This window comes from Caretta caretta, chromosome 12 (genome assembly GCF_965140235.1).
Source record: "Caretta caretta isolate rCarCar2 chromosome 12, rCarCar1.hap1, whole genome shotgun sequence".
In the NCBI taxonomy this organism is placed as follows: Eukaryota; Metazoa; Chordata; order Testudines; family Cheloniidae; genus Caretta; species Caretta caretta.
Genome location: NC_134217.1, coordinates 37,159,185 through 37,182,239, shown reverse-complemented (window position 1 = coordinate 37,182,239; position 23,055 = coordinate 37,159,185). Strand labels below are relative to the sequence as shown.

The 23,055-nt window shown below is 50.1% G+C and overlaps 1 protein-coding gene across 2 annotated transcripts in view; it reads left to right on the top strand.

Moving 5' to 3' along the window:
- The window catches only part of LOC125620895 (dual specificity protein phosphatase 22-A), a 46,788-nt gene that overhangs the window by 2,503 nt on the left and 21,230 nt on the right, over positions 1-23,055 (top strand). For both annotated transcript variants that reach the window (XM_048817147.2, XM_048817146.2), the window contains 3 exons: positions 7,154-7,187; positions 12,556-12,638; positions 21,697-21,746. In XM_048817147.2, the coding sequence (XP_048673104.1) occupies positions 7,154-7,187; positions 12,556-12,638; positions 21,697-21,746 (167 nt within the window). The remainder of the gene's footprint in view (positions 1-7,153; positions 7,188-12,555; positions 12,639-21,696; positions 21,747-23,055) is intronic.

The following is a 23,055-nucleotide window of genomic DNA, read 5'->3' as shown; positions in this document are numbered from 1 at the left end:
ACTTGTGGCACCTTAGAGACTAACAAATTTATTTGAGCATAAGCTTTCGTGGGCTAAAACCTACTTCATCGGATGCATGCAGTGGAAAATACATATATACACAGAGAACATGAAACAATGGGTGTTGCCATACACACTATAACAAGAGTGATCAATTAAGGTGACAGGTTTCAGAGGAACAGCCGTGTTAGTCTGTATTCGCAAAAAGAAAAGGAGTACTTGTGGCACCTTAGAGACTAACCAATTTATTTGAGCATGAGCTTTTGTGAGCTTTCGAAAGCTCATGCTCAAATAAATTGGTTAGTCTCTAAGGTGCCACAAGTACTCCTTTTCTTTTTGCAATTAAGGTGAGCTATTACCAGCAGGAGAGAAAAATGTGTTATCCATGGGGCATCAACACTAATACAGAACTCAGATTTCTAATTCAGAGCCATTTTTAGGTCCTCTACTCCTCTTTTGAGAGCTCAGTAACTCCATACAGCCATCAGAATCAAATAATACATATTTTTACACATTTTGGGGACCTATTCCACTGTTAATTCTTGTGGTGTTCAAAGTGGATTAATTATTAGGAATAATTTTTTCCCCCTTTTGTGAGATTTTTCTACCCTAAGGTGTGTTGTGGCCTTACCTACTGCTGACTGGGTTTATTATACATAATGATTGGACTTTTATGGGGATAATATAGCTGTACTTTGTCATTGTTACAATAACTTCAGTAGTCCTAAGTAAAAAATACATCTGTTCTTCCTGTGTTAAAAGAAGACACTGAGGTGTAGCGGATTGAGGTATAGGTAACATGTATGTTGCAGGGCAAATCTCGGGGGAAGGGATATGTTTCCGGGGTAGGTAGTGGCTCTGCAGCGGTGACTAAGCCAGATGACAAGGCGAAAGCATGGCTTCCCTCTTTGTGTCCATAGCCAGAGGAGGGAACAGCTAAACAAGTGAGATGAGTCATGTTGCAGCAGCCTCAGGGAGAGATCTCTGCCTCTCTACAGGACAGAAAACATGTGCACTGAGTTGCCAGTGGAAGGATTATTTACTAATGCTTTAATTTTAGTATCCAAGTTTCTGCATGAGAGATCAGGAGTTTTAGTGATGATTTGTAGAAGCACAGAGAGTAGATTTAAATAATTTAAGCAGCTCGACGGCATTTACATATTTATTAGCCAGGGAGACAGCGTAGAGGGTTTGTCTCTGTGCTTTTCTTCTAAGTTAATATTTGCATCACACAAACTGCAAACTTTTCTGATTTAGTAGAAACCAGACTGAATGACAGAGCAGGTCTGGACTTAGGTAGAGTCCATTTCCACTAAATGTGCTGGTGTGACATTTCTATGTACAGAATGTCTTAGCATTAGGGCTCCTAGCATCCAAATGACGTTACGAACCTGTGCCATGATCACTTGGGAAATCAGCAGTGTGGCTACAATTCAGATCCTCCTACTCCAAAAGCAGGAGTAGCAGACTACTGCCATCTTAATTGAAGGAGAATCTGTTAGTTATTAGCAGTGTGGGGCCAATGATACACAGTTGCACTGTTCTGATTTCTTTTAGTAGATGGCAGTGGTACACATATATGCTACACGGTTCATTACACTAATTAGCACTAGAACTGGTAGAAAAAACAGGAGAAAAAAAAATCACAAACAAAATAAACAATTTGAAAAATTTCAGCAGCTTTTCATAGTACATATGATCTTAAAGAACTCTGCAAACACTAACTCCCTATTTCCACACAACAACCCTTCCTCATATGTGCTCATGGCCCTTTGCCCCTGTTCCAACTGTACATCAAAGCGGGGTCCAGATTTCATGGTGCTTCAAAGGTCGAGGGCTGACTGGAATAAAAGCAAGAGCTTACAGGGCATTCTGGGTGGTTGAGGACAGGCTGCAGCAGGACCCTGATCTGAGACGGGGAAAGGAAACCAGTATTGTCAGACCCAAATGTTCAAAAACCATGAGTCCAGCCCCTCCCCCAAATCATGATAATTGGCTTACAACATGAGGTTTTAAATAAATAAAAGTTCGTTCATTTTAATTTGCCTTATGGCTTTTGAACCTTTAAGGTACTCTGGCTTCCTGCCTTTCTCTGCAGCCGTGAGGGCTAGCAACTCGCTGGTTTTGAAAGTGAAGGCTGAGACCCTTCCGCAATAGCATGGGGCTGGCGGTAGGGAATTTATGAAAAGTGCTAGAACTTACTAGACTCGTGAGAGTTGGTAACACTGCAGAGCCCCAGATCACGGCTGCTGTTTCCTTTGAGGGTTGTGAGCCGAGATAGTGCAAGGCTTCAGAGCAGCCCTTCGCAAGAAACTCAGGGAAATATTTACCCTCCAAGGAAGGATCCTGAAAAGCCTTTCTCAGGCTGTATGTAAGGAGCCCTGCAGCAGCCAGGGTGACCTGCATGGCCTAAGGGAACTTGCAGACCCAGCAAAGTGTATTATGATTTTAGTTACAAAAAGAGCACCCTGAGCCCCATAAGGAGGAGCTCTCTTATCTCAGCCCCTAGGGGGACACATCTCTGGGGCCCAGTCCCAGCCTTAGCGCAACCCAAGGGCGGTCCCCATGCTGTCTCAGGCCTTGGGCACGCAATCATAGCTTGATAACTAGCGCTTTCCTCTATAGTTCTCTGCAATGCTCCCACTTGTGCAGGAGGCCCAACGGCTAGTCAGAGGTTGAAAGGAACTGCCCCCACTGACTCAGGGCCTCGCACCTTCCATCAGACAGTGAAAACTACACCCCATTTTAAGGCCTGCACACAGTCAGGGGCCCTAGGCCTAGGCCAGCCCCTGGAGCCCAGGTAATTTGCTTACCAGCAGCAGAATTTCAAAGGCAAAGCACAAACCCCTTAGGAAAATTAAGGGGGAGAGGGAAGAGGATGCTCCCAACTCCCCCCAGTAAGACTAAAATTTTCTTCATCAGTGTGAATAGCTACCACTGTCCTGGCCTGTTGATCGATAGCCTGGTCCAGGCCTGCTCCATGCCTGATGAGCAGGAGGAGAGGCAAGGTACTTCCCCAGTAAAGAAGTAGCTGGCATAGGGAGGCATTATGCCCTCTCGCCTTGGCAATATGTTTCCTCCACCACAGCGATGAGCTTTATCAGACATTACTTACAGCAGCCAGCGTTCTTGCTAGGGCTCCAGAGAGAGTCAGCCATGCACAGACAGGAGCCAGGCAGCAAGTGGAGGGCATCTCAGCTAGCGCAGGGGGATACATGACTGTGCAGAGAGAGATGCCCAGCTGGGCAGTAGGTAGGGTAACCTGCACCCCAGGGTGAGGTGGGGCTGTGCAGCCATCAGATGGTGTCCCACGGGAGTTCCCAGCGAGGGAGCAGGCAGTATGTTTCCCAGCAACCCCACGAAGATGCCCAGCTGTGCATCGCTCTAAGTTGCCGAGGAGATATACAGCTTTGCTATGACTACCAGAGCCCTGCTTTTCAGCACTTGGCGTTTTCCTGCTGGGTGGGGACTCATACCTGCTGCAGGTTTGTTTTGTCCTGTGCCAGATGCTGCCTGTAGTTAGGGACTCAAAGCTGCCAGGCCCGGAATCCCTCTTAGCTACCTCATCTCTCTGATTGTGGGCTCAGTCAGGTCCCAGCAGAGCGATGTCTTTTCAAGTCGCCTCTGTGTAGAGCGTGACCTTGAGGCAGGGATCCATTCCCGACTGTAGCGATGTCCTCGCAAGGTCCTCCAGCTGGCTGCAGGGAGCGATCAGTCATGATGACGCTGCCAGCTTGGCTGTTCTACCAGGAGCAACACAGTGCTTGAAGACAAAGTGCCTGGTTTCTTTTCCTCCCTCCTCTCTCTTAGCTCCTTAGAAGGGCAAAGAGTTCAGTCCTCTGATGTCACGAGAGCTAAAGCCACTGCATAGCCAAAATCATTCCCAGACAGAGTCTAGACATGGCCAGTCACTGATCATAAACCATAGGCCCTGTAGGCCAGCCCCAATACTCTGAGCCACCTGGCCCCTGGTAACTCTGCTCCTCCGGCCTTTGCCTTTCTGATGATACACTAGAGGAGCAGAGCTCAACTAAGCAGCTGCGCTGCCTCTGTCTCATCTCCCATTGAGGTGGGGCCGTGCTGGGGGAAGGCAGGAGGAGCTGAGGAGCTCCTGCCTGGAAACCCCCCAGGCTGCAGGGCCTTGTGTGAGGCCTAAACAGGTTCTGGGGCTGCAAACGAGCAGCCTGGGGCTGGGTAGAGGCATTAGGTCCTACCTCCCCTTGCCTATGATGGCTGGCTTATACAGACTGCAGTTGGCCCCAGTGAAAGGGGGCTAGATGGTGACTAGCAGTAGCCCATAGGCTGAGGCAAGGTGGGATTTGGGGGTTTCCCTGGGGAGAGGAGACCCAGAGACTGTGAGGGTACTGCCAGAGGGCAGACCCTCCAGACAAAGGGGCACCGGGGTCTGGAAGGGACGTGAGGGCCAGCAGTGGTGAGGACACCGGCCTGCAGAGGGCGCTCCGGAGCTGGAAAACAAGCTAATTCCCAGCAGGAGACAGCCAGCCAGCAGGAAGCGCTGCGGAGATGAGTCTTGCATTGCTATAGGAAAGTATTAAAAATAGCCCAGGCCTTTCCACCTCTTCCCAGCCCTGGATGCGTCCCCAGAGCCAGCGCTTAAAACTCTTTGCAAGAGGTCGTTGCTATAGAAACACAAAACAAAGTCCCAGTGTCTCTTGGCACAGCCCTGGCTCATCATCGTTTAAAGTCAAGCCAAGTCTCTTGAAAGCTCATGGCAGGTGCTGCTTGTGTTTTGGTTGCCATGCAACTTGACATGCGCATGGAGCTCGGCAGCGGGTCGGGTGATCTGGTTTGGCATTTGGGCTGCATTCCCCATCGGAGTCACTGGCTGGTTGGATGAGTTTTGTTGCCTCTTGCAGCGTTGTCAGATGGTTAACATACTGGATGCTAGGAGAGTGGACAGCCCGGGACATTGGGATACAGGAACCTTTAGCTTCTGCTGCAGCTCACGGGATTGCTGGTGACCTTGGATCACCTGGGGGAAATGAGCTGAGATTCTCAGACCAGTTCCTGGTGCTCAGGTGTCCTCATAACACCACCTTCGCAGCTGGCCCCCTCATTGGCAGCCTCAAGTGGAGAGGCCAAGGGCTGATTGGGCCATGGAGACTGAACTCCCGTCTCACCCTTTGAACTGGACTCACCCTGTAAAGGTGGAGACGCATTGACTTGGCAGCATGGGGGCAAGCTGGTCCTGCCACAGCGCATAAGGTACCTGCTCTGGGGATTAAGCAGTGGGCTTAAATTGCAGCAAGGGTGCTTTAGGTTGGACATTAAGAAAAACTTCCTAACTGTCAGGGTGGTTAAGCACTGGAATAAATAAATAAGCATAGGAAGGTTGTGGAATCTCCATCATTGGGGATTTTTAAGAGCAGGTTAGACAAACACCTATCGGGGATGGTCTAGATAATCCTTAGTCCTGCCATGAGTGCAGGGGACTGGACTAGATAACCTCTCAACGTCCATTCCAGTCCTATGATTCTATGTGTAAAAATGTAAGCCAGCAAACGAAACGTGTTAACGTCAAAGACCTAAGTTTGACTGAACTCTATATTTCTCCATTGCTGGACTAGCGTTGGGCAAGACACCCAGAGTCTTTGATACCACTAGAAATTTTTACACCCTAATGCAGTTTGTTTGCTTATTAATTAAGATGGTTTTTAATTATACACATAGCTTATAATTTCTCCAAAGGGTTTGTAACCCCAGGTCCTGATCCTACAAGCCCTTATGCATGTGTTCAACGTGAAGCCTGTGATCATTCCCGTTGAATTCATGCCATGGGACAAATCTTAGGCTTCAAGCGAAGCATGTACGTGTTTGCTGGATCAGGGCTCGAGAGAAGCAAGCATGTGCTGGGAAAGGAGGGAACGAAACAAACAAGAAAAAGTCAGTTATTCCCTTCTTTCCCCTGTGTCAGGGGTTCACTACTCCCTGCTGGGGCGCCTCCTTGTGGCTGTGTCTAGGGAATAGCTCCGCCTCTGACACCCCCTTCCATGTCTCATTCGCGCTGAGCCCCCCCTCACACTTTAGGAGTTGCAGTGCTTTCCCGTTGAGACTCAGGACGCTAACTCTTCGGGACTGGGCCAGGTCATTCTAGCAGTCCCTTTCCTGGGTATCAAAGTCTCACCAGACTGGCTGTCCGGGTATCACTCCCAACAGTCCTCCAGTTCAAGGCTAGGCCACTTCATTTGTGGCTAGAGGGGAATCCGGGCCTGCCTACTACTCAGGTTTCCAGCCTAGGGACCTTACAGTCAGCAGCCAGGGTCTGCTCCGTCCCAAACCTTGCCGCTGTTTCCCTGGACTGCTTCCTACTCTCTCTATCAGGCTTCCTTATCCACAACCCTCCCGAATAGGTGCACCCTTGTCTTAGGGTCAGTGTCCCAGGGCTTCTACTCTTCCCCTGGGTTTCTCCTTCATTCCTCTCTAAGCCAGGAGAGTGACTGCAGGTTTCCACGCTGCAGTCTCCTTCTGCCTTCATGCTTGGCCTTATACCAGCCCCCTGCTCCTGCTCAGCCCGGTGAGGCTTATCAGGTAACTTAACCCCTTCTGAGCCACATTAACCCTTTTCAGGCTAGTGTGGGGTGAACGCCCCGTCACACCTCAGCCACTGCCATAACCGCAGCATCTGTCAGACTGTTAAACCCTTTGGGACCACCGAGCACACTGCTGACTCAGCAAATCACGGTAACAACACAGCACCCTTTGTGTTAGTCATTGACTGACTGCACCACAACCTGCCCTCACTCCAAACAGGAGACACGCTGCTCCTTGTAGTCTGGTGCCCTCTCTCTGTCACAGGCCAGAGCCTGATGCTTTCTAAGAAGGCACCTCTAGCCCTTAGATACCTGCTCATTGTGCAGTGCTGTAACTGGGGATCACCGCAGACCACCACATGTCTCCCCCTAAGCATGAGGTTTCGTTGCATAGCTAGGAAGAATGGTAGGGGTCAGAAATGATCCAGCCCACCTTTTAAAGTCCAGCCACAGGATTGGTGCCAGGCCGAGCGACATCATGATCACAAGGTTTAATGTCACCCTTGGTATTATTGCATAATCCTGCAATTCACCTGCTCCAGCATCAGGATTCTTACAGTGAGGCCACTCTGACATCTCTCCTTTCTCTGTCTCTTTCTCAGGTTGTTGAGGGCCTCTACCTGGGAAACATCCGGGGTAAGTATCTTTCACTCATTCCCTCTCCCAAGCACCATGGGAGATTGTTGACCGAGCGCGATCAGTGCACTCGGTGTTGTACAGGAGGACATGGTTCCTGCCCCACCAAGTAAAGAGTCCAAGGGCCTGATCCTATCAGGTACTGAGTGCCTCCTGCAAGGGGCTGAGCATCCTCAACTCCCAGTGATTTCATTGTGAGTTGAAGTCTCTCCACACCCACCCAGGACTGGGCCCTTATGAGCCAGAGGCTGTATAAATGGGCCATGCGCTATGAAAAGGACACTCCTTCCTTCCCAAGGAGGCTTTCTTCTCAAGGCTCTAGAGAGACCCCCCCCCAAGTAGGGCCTGGAAGTGTTTTATGTATCTCTTTTACTGCTGATGGCACGGTCATTCCGCTTTGGCTGGGCCAGTTTTTCCACATAGCGTTAGGAGGATGAGGAGTAAAGAGAAGAGGCAGGACGAGTGAAAAAAGTTGAAAAGAAAATGAACTACAGAGCTGAATAGGGCTGCCAATTTTTGTTGGACATGTTCCTGGAGGTTTCATCGCATGACATAATCTTCCATTAAAGATTATTCTTTAATACCTGGAGACTCCAGGACAATCCTGGAGGGTTGGCAACCCTAGAGCTGAGGCTCTTTGGACAATGTTAATTCTGCTTTCAATCTGCGTGCTTGGCATGGAGATGGCAGCCAAGTAGAATTTACCAGGTTGGTTCCCTGAGCTTATGAGAGCTAGCACGGTGGAGTATGTGCCCCGGGTTGCAGACCTAACCTAAGTAAACCCACCCCCCAGGTTACCAGCTCCTTGTGTCGGCACTGCTGAGACTGGTGGGATTCTAGCAGAGAGGCAGGTTGCTTGATGTTCTCATTTGCATATCATTAGCCTCATGCCTTTCCAGCTTGCAGCTGTTCTCTGGGAAGAGGCTGAGAGGCACCAGGGTGCTTTGTCTGATGACAGATATGAAGTGAATTTAAGTGTTCCTCAGGAGGGCTGGGCAAATGGGGATAATTAATTATGAGATGAACCTTTCAGAACTGCCATGCCATTGCTGCTATGAAATATTGCCAGTATACTGTCTGTGGGCCCTCTCTGGGCACCTCACAACCATTAATGTGTTTATCCTGTGACGGAGGGCAACTTAGGTGCTGGCCCTCAGGATGCTGGGGGTGTGGCAGCACCCTCTGGCTTGAAGTGGTTTCCACCATATACCAGATTTATAGTTTGGTTCAATGGCTCTCAGCACCCTAACTGTTCAAATTGTTCCAGCACCATGGGAGGGCAGTGCTATTAACCCCATCATACAGCTGGAGAACTCAGGCACAGAGAGATCATGTGACTTGCCCACAGTCACATGGGAAGTCAGTGGCAAAGCAGGGGATTGAAGCGGGGGTCTCTGAAATGGCCCACTAGTGCTCTAACCACTGGACCATCCTTCCTCTGTGTGTGTTTTCTTTTGTCCATCTGATGTGTTGATCTTAGGTTTCTTCATCTCACTATCCCCATACTGTCTGAGAGCCGAGCAGGGAATGTAAGCATTGTGTGCACTAGGCAGAGATTCCATAGCAGGTTGGCTCAGTTTACAAATAAAACAAAATATTTTCTGGTGCATTTTTAAAGGCTGGTCCTGCAAACTGCACTGTAAGGCCGCTCGCTACCCATTCCTCCTTTACATGTCCCCACCGGACCCAGCTCTATGAAATCAGCTGTGTCAAGGGAGGGCAGATGTCACTCCATCTGTTTGTAATCAGGTAAAGAATCCCAAATGTGTGTCTCTCCCTAACCCTTGTATGGTATCTATTAGAGTATATGCCTACCCCCACACTCCCCAACCTCTCACACCCCTTAACTTCTTCGACTGTAAACTCCTTAGGGCAGAGTCTCTGGTTTTGTATGTGTTTGTACAGCTCCTAGCACAACCAGGACTTCTGGGTGCTACCATAATATAAATATTTAAAGAATAATAATACCCAGCTGATATAATCTGCCTATTGCATTTATAGGGGACCTTAAAGAGATGTCACCCCTATGCTCAAACACACCTATAAGGAACCAGCAGTATATGGGCACTGCAATATATAGGCACCAAAGTCTTTATATTTACACTAGCATAACATGGAGCCTGCTGTGTATCCCAGGGCTTAGCCACTCAGGCTGGGTGTTTTGTATTTATTTTGTAAGGGTTGTTTTCCAGGCAGCCCTGCACTTTAAGCATGAAGTCCGGGTGTCGCTGTGGGGTTGCCTTGTATGCCACAGCAGACAGCCTGCATTTCCCGAACAGGGTGACATTTTTTCCAGAGGACGTGAAGGGCTGGGTTCGGTTCTTCAGTGATTCACACCCCCCGGATTTCTCTCCCCTAGCGAGTTAGTGATCACCATGCCTGGAATGGCGTGGCTGCCACTGCAGAGCCCGTGTCCTCTGCAGGAGCAAGTAGAGAGGAAACATGGGCCAGTGGTTTGGGTAACTGGGTTTAATTCCCTGCTCCAGCAATGCCTCCCTGTGTGACCACAGCCTCTCAGTTTCCCCCGTCTGTGCAATGCGGATAACAGCACTGCCCTGGCTCCCAGGAGCGTTGTGAGGGTGAGTATCTGAACGGTTATGGGGTGCTTAGATACAGCAGTGATGGGGGGCCAGAGAAGTACCACAGAAAGGGGGCTCTAGGTGACTGGTGTGTTTTCAAACTACTACGCCTGTCCTGATGGGAAAAGTGCCTTGTTACTGAAGCATCTGGTTACCTGGACTGCGGGATCCTTGCCTCCTGTTTGTATAAGAGCAGCGCTGTCTCTAAAGGTCAGGGAAGGGCTGGATGGAAGCTCCATTCGGGAGCTTTCTTTCCGGTTAAATGATTTCTCTTCCCCCAGTGCTGGTTTCTAAAGGTGTCTGACGCGACTGGCCATTGTTTGTGTTTACATGAAGCAGTAGGGCCACAGGGCAAAGAAAGGAATGAAGAGAGAAGGGCTGTATGTTTGCATGTCAGTAGAACCTCTCCATGGAGAGACTGCAGAAACCAGAAAGGCCTCAATGGATATGTCTACACTGCAATCAGGAGGTGTGATTGCAGCACGGGTAGGCATGCCTGAGCTAGATCAAAACTCACTCGAGCAACAATAGCAATGATGCCTGGCAGCACAGGTGGCTGCATGGGTTAATTCTGCCCATCCAGGACCTAGGGGATGTACTTGAGTGGCCATTAGCTCAACGCTAGCGTTGAGCTATGTCTGCAAAGTCAACTTACCCGCTGTGTGTAATGTGTAGACGGGGGAAGCCGCCAAATGTATATTTTTAAAGAGAGAGCAAAGAAGCGTTGCAAAGCTGTGAGCCATCTTAATAAGGAGAGTGGTCTGTGGTTCTGCGGGATGCAGACTGAATTGTGCCCATGTGTGGCAGAGTCCCCAGGCTACTAATGGAAACTCTCCTGTGGCAGGGGCCCAGACTTTCAGAGCAGGAGGAAACACGCTATCTCTGGAGTAGCGGCAAGGGTCTGAAGGACACTGTTGCACAGCAAAGATACAGATGCAAAGTCCTGGGTTGTTGTGGATTTGTTCTAGTCCTCAGCACTTTTCATTCTCAAAGCCCTTTGACATTAATTTGTTAATCCGCGATCCTCCTCGGAGACGTAGGTGGAGAACTAAGTATGAGTATCCTATTTAAGAATGTGGGGGAAACTGAGGCCCAGAGTAGTTGAGTGGCTTGCCTGAGGTCACAGAGGGAGATGGTGTCAGCACAGGGATTAGAATTTGGGAGTTCTGGCTGTAAGCACTAGGCCCCTCTTTGCTTTGTTAGATATAGCAGTACCATTTACAATCCTAAGTGGACCTATAGGGTATGTCTACACTGCAGCTGGAAGCGAGCCCCCCGGCTTGGGTCCACAGATTTGTGATGGGGGGGCCTGAGCTGCAGCTTCTACACAGCTATGTTTAGCATGCTAGTGTGAGCCCTGCCACAGCAAGTCTGTGGATCCAGGCTGGGAGGCTTGCTCCCACATGCAGTGTAGATGTAGCCACATAGACTAGGTAGTCTTTGGAGCTGTTCTCCGAGACCTGCTTGGAGTCATAGCCTGCCGTGCTGCTGGTGGGTTTATCTCTTACGCAGTGTCAGGGCTGCCTGAAGGAGACGGGCAGAGGGAACCGAAGAGGAGATGGTGATGGGGTTTGGAAAGTGTGTGGCACCGCAGAACAATCCAGCAGCCGGTGACGATGCCTGAGGCTGGGCAAGATTTGGGACACACGATGTAGCCACTAGAGGGAGCAGTTTATGTCTCTCTACAGGCTAAGCCTTGTTGAATTAGTGACTACTGCCTTTAAACAGGAGAATGGGCTGTAATTCCTATGGGCTGGGCACATCTCTGTGCGTGTTTGTGCAGTTCCATGGGGTCCAAGCCATGGAGGGGAATCTAAATCAGCTGGCCACAAGTCGGCTTGGCTCCACCAACGTGGCTGGTGGAGGTATGATCTTAATGCCGAGAGCCCTGGCATCTTCCAGAGTGAAAAGACATCAAAGCAGTATGGAAGAGGAGCTGTATCTGCATCCACAGTCTCCAAAGGGCTGGGAAGGGGTGACTGTAGGATTCAGAACATCTCAAATGTTGCTTCTGCTTAAATATGAGAATGTACAAAGCCCACAACCCTTCCCACAGTCAAAAGATTGTGGGATTGGATTGAACGATCCCATCCCTGAATGGTCCCTCAAATACTAGGAACCCAAGCTGGCACCAGTAAACAGGTATGTTTCTCATAGGGCTGATGACATTTTTCCATCAACTTTTTTTGGGATGGAAAATTGGATTTTCAATGAAAGTAAAATTTTCCGGCAAAATGTCTTCTCTCTTTAGAAGCATTTCAGGTTTTTTTTATTTGTCAGAAAATCAAAACCCCCAAAACTGATTTATTATTATTATTATTATTATTTATTATTATTTTGGCTGAAAATTGAGCAATTGGTTTTGGCCCTTTTTGTCCAAATATTTTTTTTGGCAAAGTCAACATTTCCCACTGAAAAATTTCCATGAAAACCAAACAAAACAATTGCATTTTTGTTGAAATTTTCCATGGAGATGGGGGGGGAGGGTGTTTGTGCAGTTCCAGGGGAGAAGAGGAGGGTTTCAAGGTTCTGACCAGTTTTAATTTCTAAGATCAGAGCTATTAGCAGTCGGAAAGACCTATTGGATCATTAATTTCCTGCACCTCCTAGCGCAGAATGTAGTCGATGTAATAGAAAAGACCTAGCATGTACTAAACTGACACTCACTTGATGTTAGCCCAAAGACCACTCCGTGTTTAGCTGCTGCAAACTAATATTCCTACTTAATGCTTTATGGGCCAGCTTTTAAAGAGAGGGTTGGGTGTTTATGAGACTTTTTCTGCCTACAGATTCTGAGGACAGAGAAAATCTGACAAAGAACAGGGTCACCCACATCCTGTCGGTGCATAACAACGCCAGACCCCTTCTGGAGGTGAGTGTGAGTGCGTTCGCAGCCTGGGGAGCTGGGAAGGAGGGAAATGTGAGAGGCGAGCATTGCTGCTATCAAGTGGGGATAACAACGCTTCCCGTAGCCAGGGCTGTGCAGCTGTGTTTGCTAAAGTCTCTGAAGTGCTTTGAGATCTCTGGATGAAGCTCTGCGGCTATAATACTAGTGAGGAGGATCGCTATGCAAAGCAGAGGTGCCAGGCATAGACGGGGCCACCAGAGGGCACCCCAGCTCTGTGCAGCGTTACAAGGCTTCTTCCAGGCCAGAGAAGGAGCCATGTGTGCGGGAGGGGACGTGGCAGCCATTCGTGGGTTGGGTGATCAGATGTCCCGATTTTATAGATTTTATCAGAGGTCCTGATATTTGGACCTTTTTCTTATACAGGCGCCTATTACCCCTCCACCACCGTCCCAATTTTTCACGCTTGCTATCTGGTCACCCTATTAGTGGGTGAGTCGAGTGTTCCTTTTTTGGGATCCTAGACTGTGCAAATAGCTTGGTGTATACACACAAGCTTGAATCCAGGCCTTTGTCAACTCCAGGCTTGTACTTCTGCCAAGCGCTCCACACAGGGCAGGTTGGCCTGGCCTGGGGCCACTTGGGGCACTTCTCTGCTGGCAGCCGCCTTGGGCTCAGGAACTGGATTCGTGATGGGGAGGGTGATGAGTGGGGCAGGTGCCGGGTGCCTGGTGCCATCTGGTAGAGAGTTTTGGGGTTAATCCCAGACACGTTCCCCAGGTGCTGGCGATGGGAGCGGGGCGAGTTTTGGACGCCAGCCCTTTGTGCGTCATTGAGATGAGAGGCCAAATCTCAGAGATCTGTGGGTATACAGGGGTGGCTTGCCCTCCTTTCCAGGGCAGGGCTGGGGTTCCTGGTGGGAGCAAGGTGCAGGTAGAATTGCACAGTGGAAAATAGCAGGTTAGAGTGAAAAAATAATCTGGAGGAAACCCAGATCCCACTTAGCCAGCCCCATATCCTCAGGCCCTTCTGCAGCACCCGCTATTGTGTAAGTGCACTACTGACCTCTAGTGGATAGGAAAGCAAATGTGTGTGAACTTAGTACCCGTGCCTGCTGCTTCTGGGGGGACCATGGTTCTGCTGGTTGGGGATGCATTTAGCTTATGAGATAAAACCGTACATCTCTTGTGTCTCTCGGTTTCTGCAGCTTGGCCCTCTGTGCTTGTGCTCCCCACTCCCCTATCTGCTAGTCACTCCCTTCCAGCAACTGTTGTTGTTGTTGTTTCCCTCGAGCGAGATGAGGACCCCATTGTGCTAGGTGCTCTACACACACTTAGCCAGAGACAGTCACTGCTCAGAAGAGCTTGCAGGGCAAAACAGACAAAGGGTGGGAGGGGAAACTGAGGCACAGACCCGGGAGGTGACTTGCCAAAGGTCACCCAGCAGGTCAGTGGTAGAGCTAAGAAGAAACTCCAGGTCTCTGGAGGCCCAGTCCAGTGCATTACCCACTGGACCATGCTTTCTCCCTGCTGGGCCACTATGCTGTTCTTCTTCCACCTCCTCTTGGGCAGGGAGTAGGCTCAGTCTATATCGCAGTGCGGGCAGGACCTTCTGCTAACCCCATGGGCTGGTATGGTACCTGAGGGGAACTCTTTCGGTGAGGGCAAAAGGTCAAAGGGCATTCTCCTGTGGGCCGTTTAATGGTAGCGATAGCCGCGATGATGGCAGAGGTCTGGTGTCTTCGGAGTGGAAGGTTCTCAGGTTGATCCCTGCTGACGGCTGTGAAGTCCCGTGTGGCCCTGTGCGGTTGCTGAGGATGCTGAGACTGTCCCAGCAGCACTGGGCCTGTGCTACTGGACCTTCCTCCTGCTCAGGAGGATTACAAAGAGAAATAACAGCGGGAGCATTTTCCCCGTGAAGGGCCATTGAGTAATTTGTGAGTAATTTGTGGGGTAAAATCAAAGATGTAGAAACTGCTGCGGGCGTGGGGGAGCAGCAGCAGCTGCCTGGGAGCCGTCTCTGCCAGAGCATGGCCCCTCCAGACGGGTGGCGAACCACAGCAAGAGCTTACAACACGTTCGAGCACGTGGGGCCAGAGGAAAAGGGGAACCGGAAAGGCATGGTGGGTTGAGCAATGTGTCAATCACAGAGCCAGGCAGGGAACCGCAAACCCCAGTGCTGTTCCCAGGCAGGCAGCAGTGCTGTCATCTTCCCTCCTTGGGCTGTGGGACCTGTCTCCAGCAGGGCAGAGGAAACGGCTAGCAGAGCAGCAGTTAATCCTGGGGTGTGTGTGTGGGAAGAGGTGACCTGCTGGCAAGAAGCACCGAGGAGCTAGACTATCTCCTGGGCTGGAGACTGTTTGCAGTGCGGCTTCCCTGGTTGCTGGGAAGCTGCAAATCCCGGCCAATGTGTTTTTGATGCAGTTGACTGCTTAGTTTGTTGCTGGACTGGGTGCTGTGGCGTGAGGCCAGCAGGTGCCAGGCAAGCTGCAGCTACATGGCCCTGTCAATGCGTCTTGACCACGCGCTGCAGCACCGTGTGTTGTTCCAGGGCTGCTCCTAGCCTGGCTCTGCCAGTGCACCTCACTCCTGAGCAGTGTTCTCCCCCTTCACTCCCCTCTTGCATCCCCTGCTATTCTGTCACAGCTCTGCCAATGCACCTCACTCCCAACTTGCGGCCCCCCGGCCTGTCCAGGCCTGGGCTTGCTCCCCCACAACCCGCTGTGCCAATGCACCCCACTTTCCTTCAGCTCTTTGATAGCAGCTGTCAGTCCGTGGCAGAACAGACAGTGGTTTGGTGAGGTGTTGGGACGAGGAAACCACCGAACGCCTTTTCCCCAAACTAATTTGGACTCCCTCAGTTGTGTGAGAGGCGAATTCTCACGCTATGCAGAGGGCTTATGAAAGGGCAGGGCTCCCGGGTGACACACCACAGTGCATTACACCCAGCCCTCTCTTTCCGGCTCCTCCGGGAGTTCTTCCAAAATGGTGTGTGTGTGTGTATGTGTACATGTATGCACATTGAGAAGCTCTGAAAGGAAACAGCCAGCCTTGGGGCCAACAGTTCTGATGGTACCCAGACACCAAGGTGATGGGCACAGCATAAATCTCTAGAGAGGAGAGACAGACCAGTATAACTCTGCTCCAAGGGAGACAGTAAGAAGAGAGCGCAAGGAGATCCCAGAGCAGCCTTCTCCACCTCTTACAGTCTGAGAGGTGGACCCGGAATATGGCTTTTCTCATAAGAAGGCCAAGCTGACAAGGAGCAGAGTTCTTGGGAGATGCACAAGCAGCGCACGCGTGAGAGAGATTCCCCAGGGTGGACTGTCTCATTGTTCTTTGGCCTGAATCTGCCAGTGGATCCTAGCTAAAGACACGGCCTTCATAATCCCCACCCGTAGCAGTACTGATCGGCACAGCATGGGCCAGGGTACTGCAGGCTTCCCTTCACCTGCAAGGGCCAACTCTAGGGGTACAAAAGTGGGTAATTCAGCCTGTAGCTCATTTTGAACCTTGGCTTCTTCGTGGAGAAAGCCAGCGAGGTGCTGCCCATGAAGGTAACCTTTGAGATCTGGACAGCTGCCCCTCTAGAGACTGGACTGAGTACCACCAAACTGCTTTCCCAGAGCGACTGTGCTCTCAGATGCCTGTCTCTGCTGATGACCTGGTAGTGAAAAGCTCCATCTCCCATTCAAAGGCCCCTGCACCTCCTTCAGACTGACCATTCGTTAGGCCCAATCCATCCGAGATCACAGCAGTGAGGAGCTCTCCATTCATAGCTGGGTCTCAATGGACGTTTGTGCTGCTGGAGACAGGAAGACGCCCTATGCTGGCTCTGCTCACCCTACGAAAGTGGCCTTGTTGAGGCCCATGTCTGTGGGAGGCTGCGCAGCAGCTGCCCCTGTTGTGCCTTGCTCTAGCCGCTGCATTTTCACAGCTGCATGTTCACTGATTTCTCAAATCACTAGCTATGACTTGTCCAGCCATGACGCAGGGTGAGGGTCTTCCACAGGGCCTTAGAAACACAGGTGAGATGAACACATGTGGAGGAGATGCACCGCCTTGCAGAAGACCTCTGAGGTTAGGGCGAGCGAGGAACTGCTTTCCTTTTAGACTGAGGGCGTGCTACTCACCATGCCTTGAGAACACGTTTCGGGGGTGGTGGTGAAGAGAATCCCTGAGATTCCACACGGACCGGCTGACTCCAGACCCACTTTCCCAGCAGTAAAGTGGTCCCAGTCCTGCTGCAGCACAATGGGCACCTCCAGCATCTCTGACCAGGCAATGAGCGTCTAGAACTGGCCCAGCTTGAGCTGACAGTGGGGTGTGAATCCAGGGCCTTCAGCCCTAAAAGCCTCTATTCTGGAAGTAAAGAGTGTGGGCCCAGAGTTTTAAACGTATGTAGGTGTTGCTTAAAACCCTTTTGAAAGTGAGATTTAGGCTCCTAAATCAGGCGTTGGGACACTGAGCGCAGCAGTGGCTAGATACCTTTAAAATCTGGGCCGAAGTCTATTAACTGGCAGCAGTAGTAGACTTTTATCCTCTGAAGTGGACCAGTCCTTCAGGAGCACTAAGACTCACCCTCTGCTAATCAGAATGACACCAATGCAGGGGAGCTCCCTTGGCAGTGCTGCTGGCTCTGCCTGCTGTGGCCAGGACAGCCCATGCGTCCCAGGTGAGGGGGATAGTCCTAGCCAGCGAGTTTAAAGCCCCATGCAGCAGTGACACACTGGAGTGCTCTCCAGGCAGCTGGGGGAGAGGGAATAAGTCCCAGCTGTGGCAAGGCTCAGGTGCTGTGCGGTCCCTTGGCCAGCCTGCATACTAGAGATAGGGCTGAGAAAGCTATGCAGGCTGCAGACAGGCAGGGTGAGGTGGGTTGTGAGTCCCAGGGGAGACCTCTCCATAACTGACCAGGCAGAGCAGCTCCCAGCAGTCGGCCACTCAGTCCTGGCCCGTCCTCGAGACTGGACCCTGTTTCCTACCATGCTCTCAGCAGCATGCTGTGCAGGGGCTCTGTCCTGCTCTTGCCAATGGGAGATGTGGGTCTCGGCATGTCTGAGTCATTGCTCCCGAGAGTCACACACCCTTCGGGAGTGTCTGCAACAGCATTGTCTGGGGGGGTCATTTCCAGGTGAGGTTTGCTGGCCCTGCAAACCCAAGGCCCGGCTGCAGCTAGTGTACCCTCTTCTTGCCAGAGGGCTCTGGCCTGCAGAACTCCCTGCCACTGGGGTTCAGCAGAGGCCTGAGCTTGGCACTTTATAGGTGAGTGCTTTGCACAGGCCTCTCCTCCATAACGGAGCATCAGAATTGCCTGGCTAAACTGGAGACGGCCCCCAGGTAAACCCAGGCTGGGGCGGGGAGGTTAGGCCCTGCTGAGAGACTCAAGGTACCTCCTCTATGGGAGTGGGAGGGCTAGAAGAAAAGATGAGATTAGGGGTAACAAGCGCCGCCGGCCCATTGGCTTCCAGGGACTTTGTGTGACTGGGCAGTGGGAATTCTGGCTTCTAGTGTGCGCTCGCATGTCAGCCACCGTGAGACACATGCCCTGTGGGCTAGTTTATACGTGGTCTCGTTGGAAATCCCACGGGCCTGGGTTCAGTGTGGGAGCAGTGCCCAGGAGGGGATTCCCAGCCTTGCAGGCCTTGGAGGCCAGGGTCACAGGGACAGAGGCCTGAGCTACTTCATCACCACAGCCAGGAGGGGGCAGACACAAGCGGTTCAAGGCTCGAGGTTCCTCCACAAGGAGAACAACCAACCTGGGTCCCCAAATCCCGTCCGACCCGAGTCCCGTGGGGGGACCGGGCTCACCCCCCCCAGGAAGAGAGGAGAGTCTCAGGAAAAGGCGGAGAACGATCTCCAGCCCTAGGAGTGAGCTCTGGTTATCTGCAGCGTATCATGAGGTACGCACAGGACGGACAGACTCGGGGGTAGTGTTGGCTCTGCAATGAAGGCTACATATGCAGGGCGGGGTTGCGTCTCTGTGCCTGGCTGGTCCCGTGTAATAAAGCGACTCCTTTGAGCGGAGAGGGGCCGCATGGGAAGGTTCAGTGGCCCGTGTTCTCATGGGCGGTGGGTGTAATAGGCCAGAGAAGGCTAAGCCTCCCCAAACCCAGGCTGTGGCCCCACCCACGCTCTGCCATGAGGCCTCGCCGTCGTTTTGCATCTCCCCCCTGAAGCCAGCGTGAGCTCAGCTCTGGCCAGTGGCCTGGGGCTCAGGCCCACCGGCGGCTCGGGCTGGCTGGTAGTCAGGGGCAACTTGGCCTGGGTAGCTCAGGCGGGCGGGCTGGTGTTTGGTCCGGCTGGCATGGCTGGAGCGGGCTGGCTGGCAGCTCAGGGCAATTTGGCCGGGGCTCCTCTGGCTGCAGTGGGGTGCTCGGGCGGGGCGGAAGGGACAGGGTAGGGCTAGGGCCTCAGGTGGAAGGGGCAGAGCCTCCCCTAAGGGGGGTTCACACGCCACCCATGCATGTTGGGCAGGTCTGACTAGATGGTCTGTGAATCGATGGTCTCTGTTTCAGACGTTCGGTCCCCTTGTGTGTTTGTAGCACGGTGGGGTCCTGCTTCACTCCTAGCTGCTACAGTAATACAAATAAATAAATAATAATCACAGTATGTTTCCCTTGGGCCTGCTCCAAAGTTCGCTGAAGCCAATGTGAGTCTTTCCACTGACTTCAGTTTGGCTTTGGCTCTAGCCCCAGTTGTTTATGGGTTGTTTTTATTGAAAAGTCCACTGCAGCTGATCACCGCCACCCAGCAAAGAGACTGAAGGAGAACTGCAGCAAGCTGGTGTTTACCTGCTCAAACGCTGGCTGGCAGGATTCTCATCCACTTTGCTTTGGAGCAGGAGCCTTAAAAACATCCCACTTTCTAATTTTAGTGCAGCGCTGGGAGGATCTGGGAAGCATCGTTTTAGAGAAAAGAAGTCCCCTCTCCCCCCCAGTGCAGCAGGCCCGATTTATATCTATATAAAGGTAACTAGAAAAGGAAACAACACACAGATGAGAGCGATTTCAAATGTACATGTTTACACACCATCTTTCTAATCCAGGTGAGGCCCCCATCTCCATGATAGCTAGTTCCATGGCAGGCGAACTAGTTACAACACCTCCTCCCGCAGCTTCAATACAGCATGATTCCGCGTTGGTGGGAACTCTCTGTGTTCTAACCACGTTCCCGAACTGTGCCAAATTCTTGGCTTTAGCGTAGTCTCAGCACTTGGTTAAAGTCCTGTTTGCAGCACAAGAGGGAACCATGTTGCAACTGGGTCAGGGAAAACTGTTGTAACAAGGGCCCCTAAATATGGGCTTGTGAGATTACCATATGCTTCCAGTAGCTTCACCATGGGAATCGCAAGTGCTCCAGAGCACATGCCTTGGCTGCACCATGTGAATTTCACTTTATTTTGGGTACTATCCATAGAATGCTTGACCACGTTAAGACAAATAAGCCCCTCCTCACTGGGCTCAGGATGGGGCTAGCTAGTCCGATTATATGTTAAGCAGGTACAGTGGATGAAATCCTGGGGACATGATGATGTTAATGGCAAAAATCCCATTAGATTCCATGGGGCCAGGATTCCACCATGTGTTTTAAACATGGCTGCTTGTTAGCTAGGTTTTAGTGCGTTTACATTCTGAGCCCCTCGGCGCAAGGGCTGTTCTTAAGTGCTTGGAAAGTGCCTGGCACATAGTGGACGCTACCCTTAATAACTCCTTTCACTGGTCTGGATAGGGGCTGGGGTTGTCTGAAAAGCATGTTATAAATCATCCAGGATCCACAAACTGAATTAAGTCAGGAAATTCAATGACATTTTCTCATCCTCCTTTGGGGAACTTTTACCCATATTCCGTTCTGGATTTTGTGTGGCCAGCCTTTTGTTGAGGTCTTTGACTTCAACAGGGCCAGGATTTCATCCCAAGCTGGTTGTCATGCAGTCTGGAGTGGCTCACAACTGTGAGTGCCAACCTCAGGGCAAACTGTCAAAAGCAGGGCAGACACCCCGAACTGGTGCCATGTTCTATAATTAGATTTCATCAACCCAATAACAAATGTGACCTCCTGGATCCCTGTGACAGTCTTACCATGGAGTGACAGACAGCCCCCTTGGGCACTCCAGGCTATCTTGCCAGCCAGGCAAGTTGCACTTGGAGATAAATGGTCACTTACACCAAAAAACAGCAGAATTTTCAGGTTGCTCCCAGTCCCAAGAAACCAGTCACTTACCCCAGATCAATTTGTACCTTAGATCTCACACCAGAGACAACACTGGTAATCAATCCTATAGCAATTAAGGATTTATTAACGAGGAAAAAGAAATGAGAGCATTATTTACAGGTTAAAGAAGGCAACAGATATGCACAAAAGAGTTACAGTATATGGTTCCAAAAGCGACAGAGATGTAGTAATCCGTCAGCATTTAATGTCTTTTCAGGGCTAACCCAGGTTGCTCTTGGGGATCTCTGCTTTTTGTTTCTTAGCTCCAACCCTTGTAAGAGTCCAAACAGCAAAGAGATGAAAAATCTTCATGTCAGCTATCTTTATTTCCCTCTTCCAGCATTCAAACCCATGGGACGAGGCCTTCTGCATGTAGTTCCCCACGTGTGCATGGGGCAACCAGCAAAGCTTTTGCTGTAGGATGGCCCACCTCATTTTGATAATCTTTCTGGATGGGCGGAGGGAGCCACTCTTCCCGTCTGAGTTCACAAGTTCAGAGCAACCATTTTTACAATTATAAAACAAACATATTTTACCTGGTAGCCTGGAATACAGCCATTACAAGTGAGATTAATGCCGGCAGCAATTTACAAGCATTTTATAGAGACTAAACACATCCTTACACGTCTAACATCTATCTTGAACAATATTAACATAGGTGAACTGGTCTGGTTTCCAGCTATAAATTTGTCAGTGCTCACCTGATGCTTACAGACTTGGCAAGAGCTGGCACCTGGTTTAACGATGTCACACGGGTGATGCTGCAAGAACAGTCGGGCGGGGGGAAGGGGTTTAAGAGGGTCATAGGGGTTGGAGATTTCTGGTTACAAGCTTGTTGAAGGCATTTTAATGTTGTCTCCTTCCTTCTGTTTCAGGATATGACCTACCTCTGTATATCAGTTTCAGATTCGTCCAGTCAAAACCTGTAAGTTCTTTCCAAGTTTTTACACAAATTGTTCCATGGGCAGCAAATTGTTAGTTTTCAATGAATGAATGTCCCAGCAATGAAGGGGTGATCATTAGAATTTGAACTATCTTTAGATCATTGCTGAGCTTAAACACAGCCTGCATATTAATAACATTTCTAGATTTGATATATATGTACATATATATTCATACATAGAGGTGTATATGTATGTGTGCAGAGCTAGTCAAAAAATGGCAAACTCATTTCCCTCAAGATTTCCAAGTTGATTTTGTGTCAAAGGATTTGAAATGGATCCATTTTTTATTTGCTTATATTTTTCAATTGCCATTTCTCCCCTATTTTTCCCTCCAAACTTTCCTTGGAAACATTCCTGAAATAATTGTCAAAACTTTGCACAAACAAGTGTCCATAGGCATTTAGATAATGTTTTCAACACTAACTCTAAAAGAAACATTGAAAAAAGGCACAACATTTTTCACAAAACCCCTCCCCACAACATCTGACCGAGTTGACAATTTTTTGCCCAAAATATTGTTTCTGAAAAAAGGCCATTTTAAAAAGTGAAAATGCCCCCTTGGACACAAGAGAGACAGGGCGGGTGAAGTAATATATTTTATTGGACACTGGACATACAACCACTGGAAACATGCTGACAGGTCTGTTTGTGTGTGTGTATACACATAGATACATAAAAACATAAGAACGGCCATACTGGGTCAGACCAAAGATCCATCTAGCCCAGTATCCTGTCTTCTGACACTGGCCAATGCCAGCTGCCCCAGTGGGAATGAACAGGACACGTAATCATCAAGTGATCCATGCCCTGTTGCCCTCTCCCAGCTTCTGGCAAACAGAGGCTAGGGACGCCATTGATGGACCTATCCTCCATGAATTTATCTAGTTCTTTTTTGAACCCTGTTATAGTCTTGGCCTTCACAACATCCTATGGCAAGGAGTTCCACAGGTTGACTGTGCGTTGTGTGGAGAAATACTTCCTTTTGTTTGTGTTAACCTGCTGCCTTTCATTTGGTGACCCCTAGTTCTTGTGTTATGAGAAGGAGTACATAACACTTCCTTATTTACTTTCTTCACACCAGTCACGATTTTATAGACCTCTCAATCATATGTCCCCTTAGTTGTCTCTTTTCCAAGCTGAAAATTCCCAGTCTTATTAATCGCATCTCATACAGAAGCTGTTCCATAACCCAAATCATTTTTATTGTCCTTGTCTGAACCTTTTCAAATTCCAATATATCTTTTTTGAGATGGGGCTACCACATCTGCACACAGTATTCAAGATGTGGGC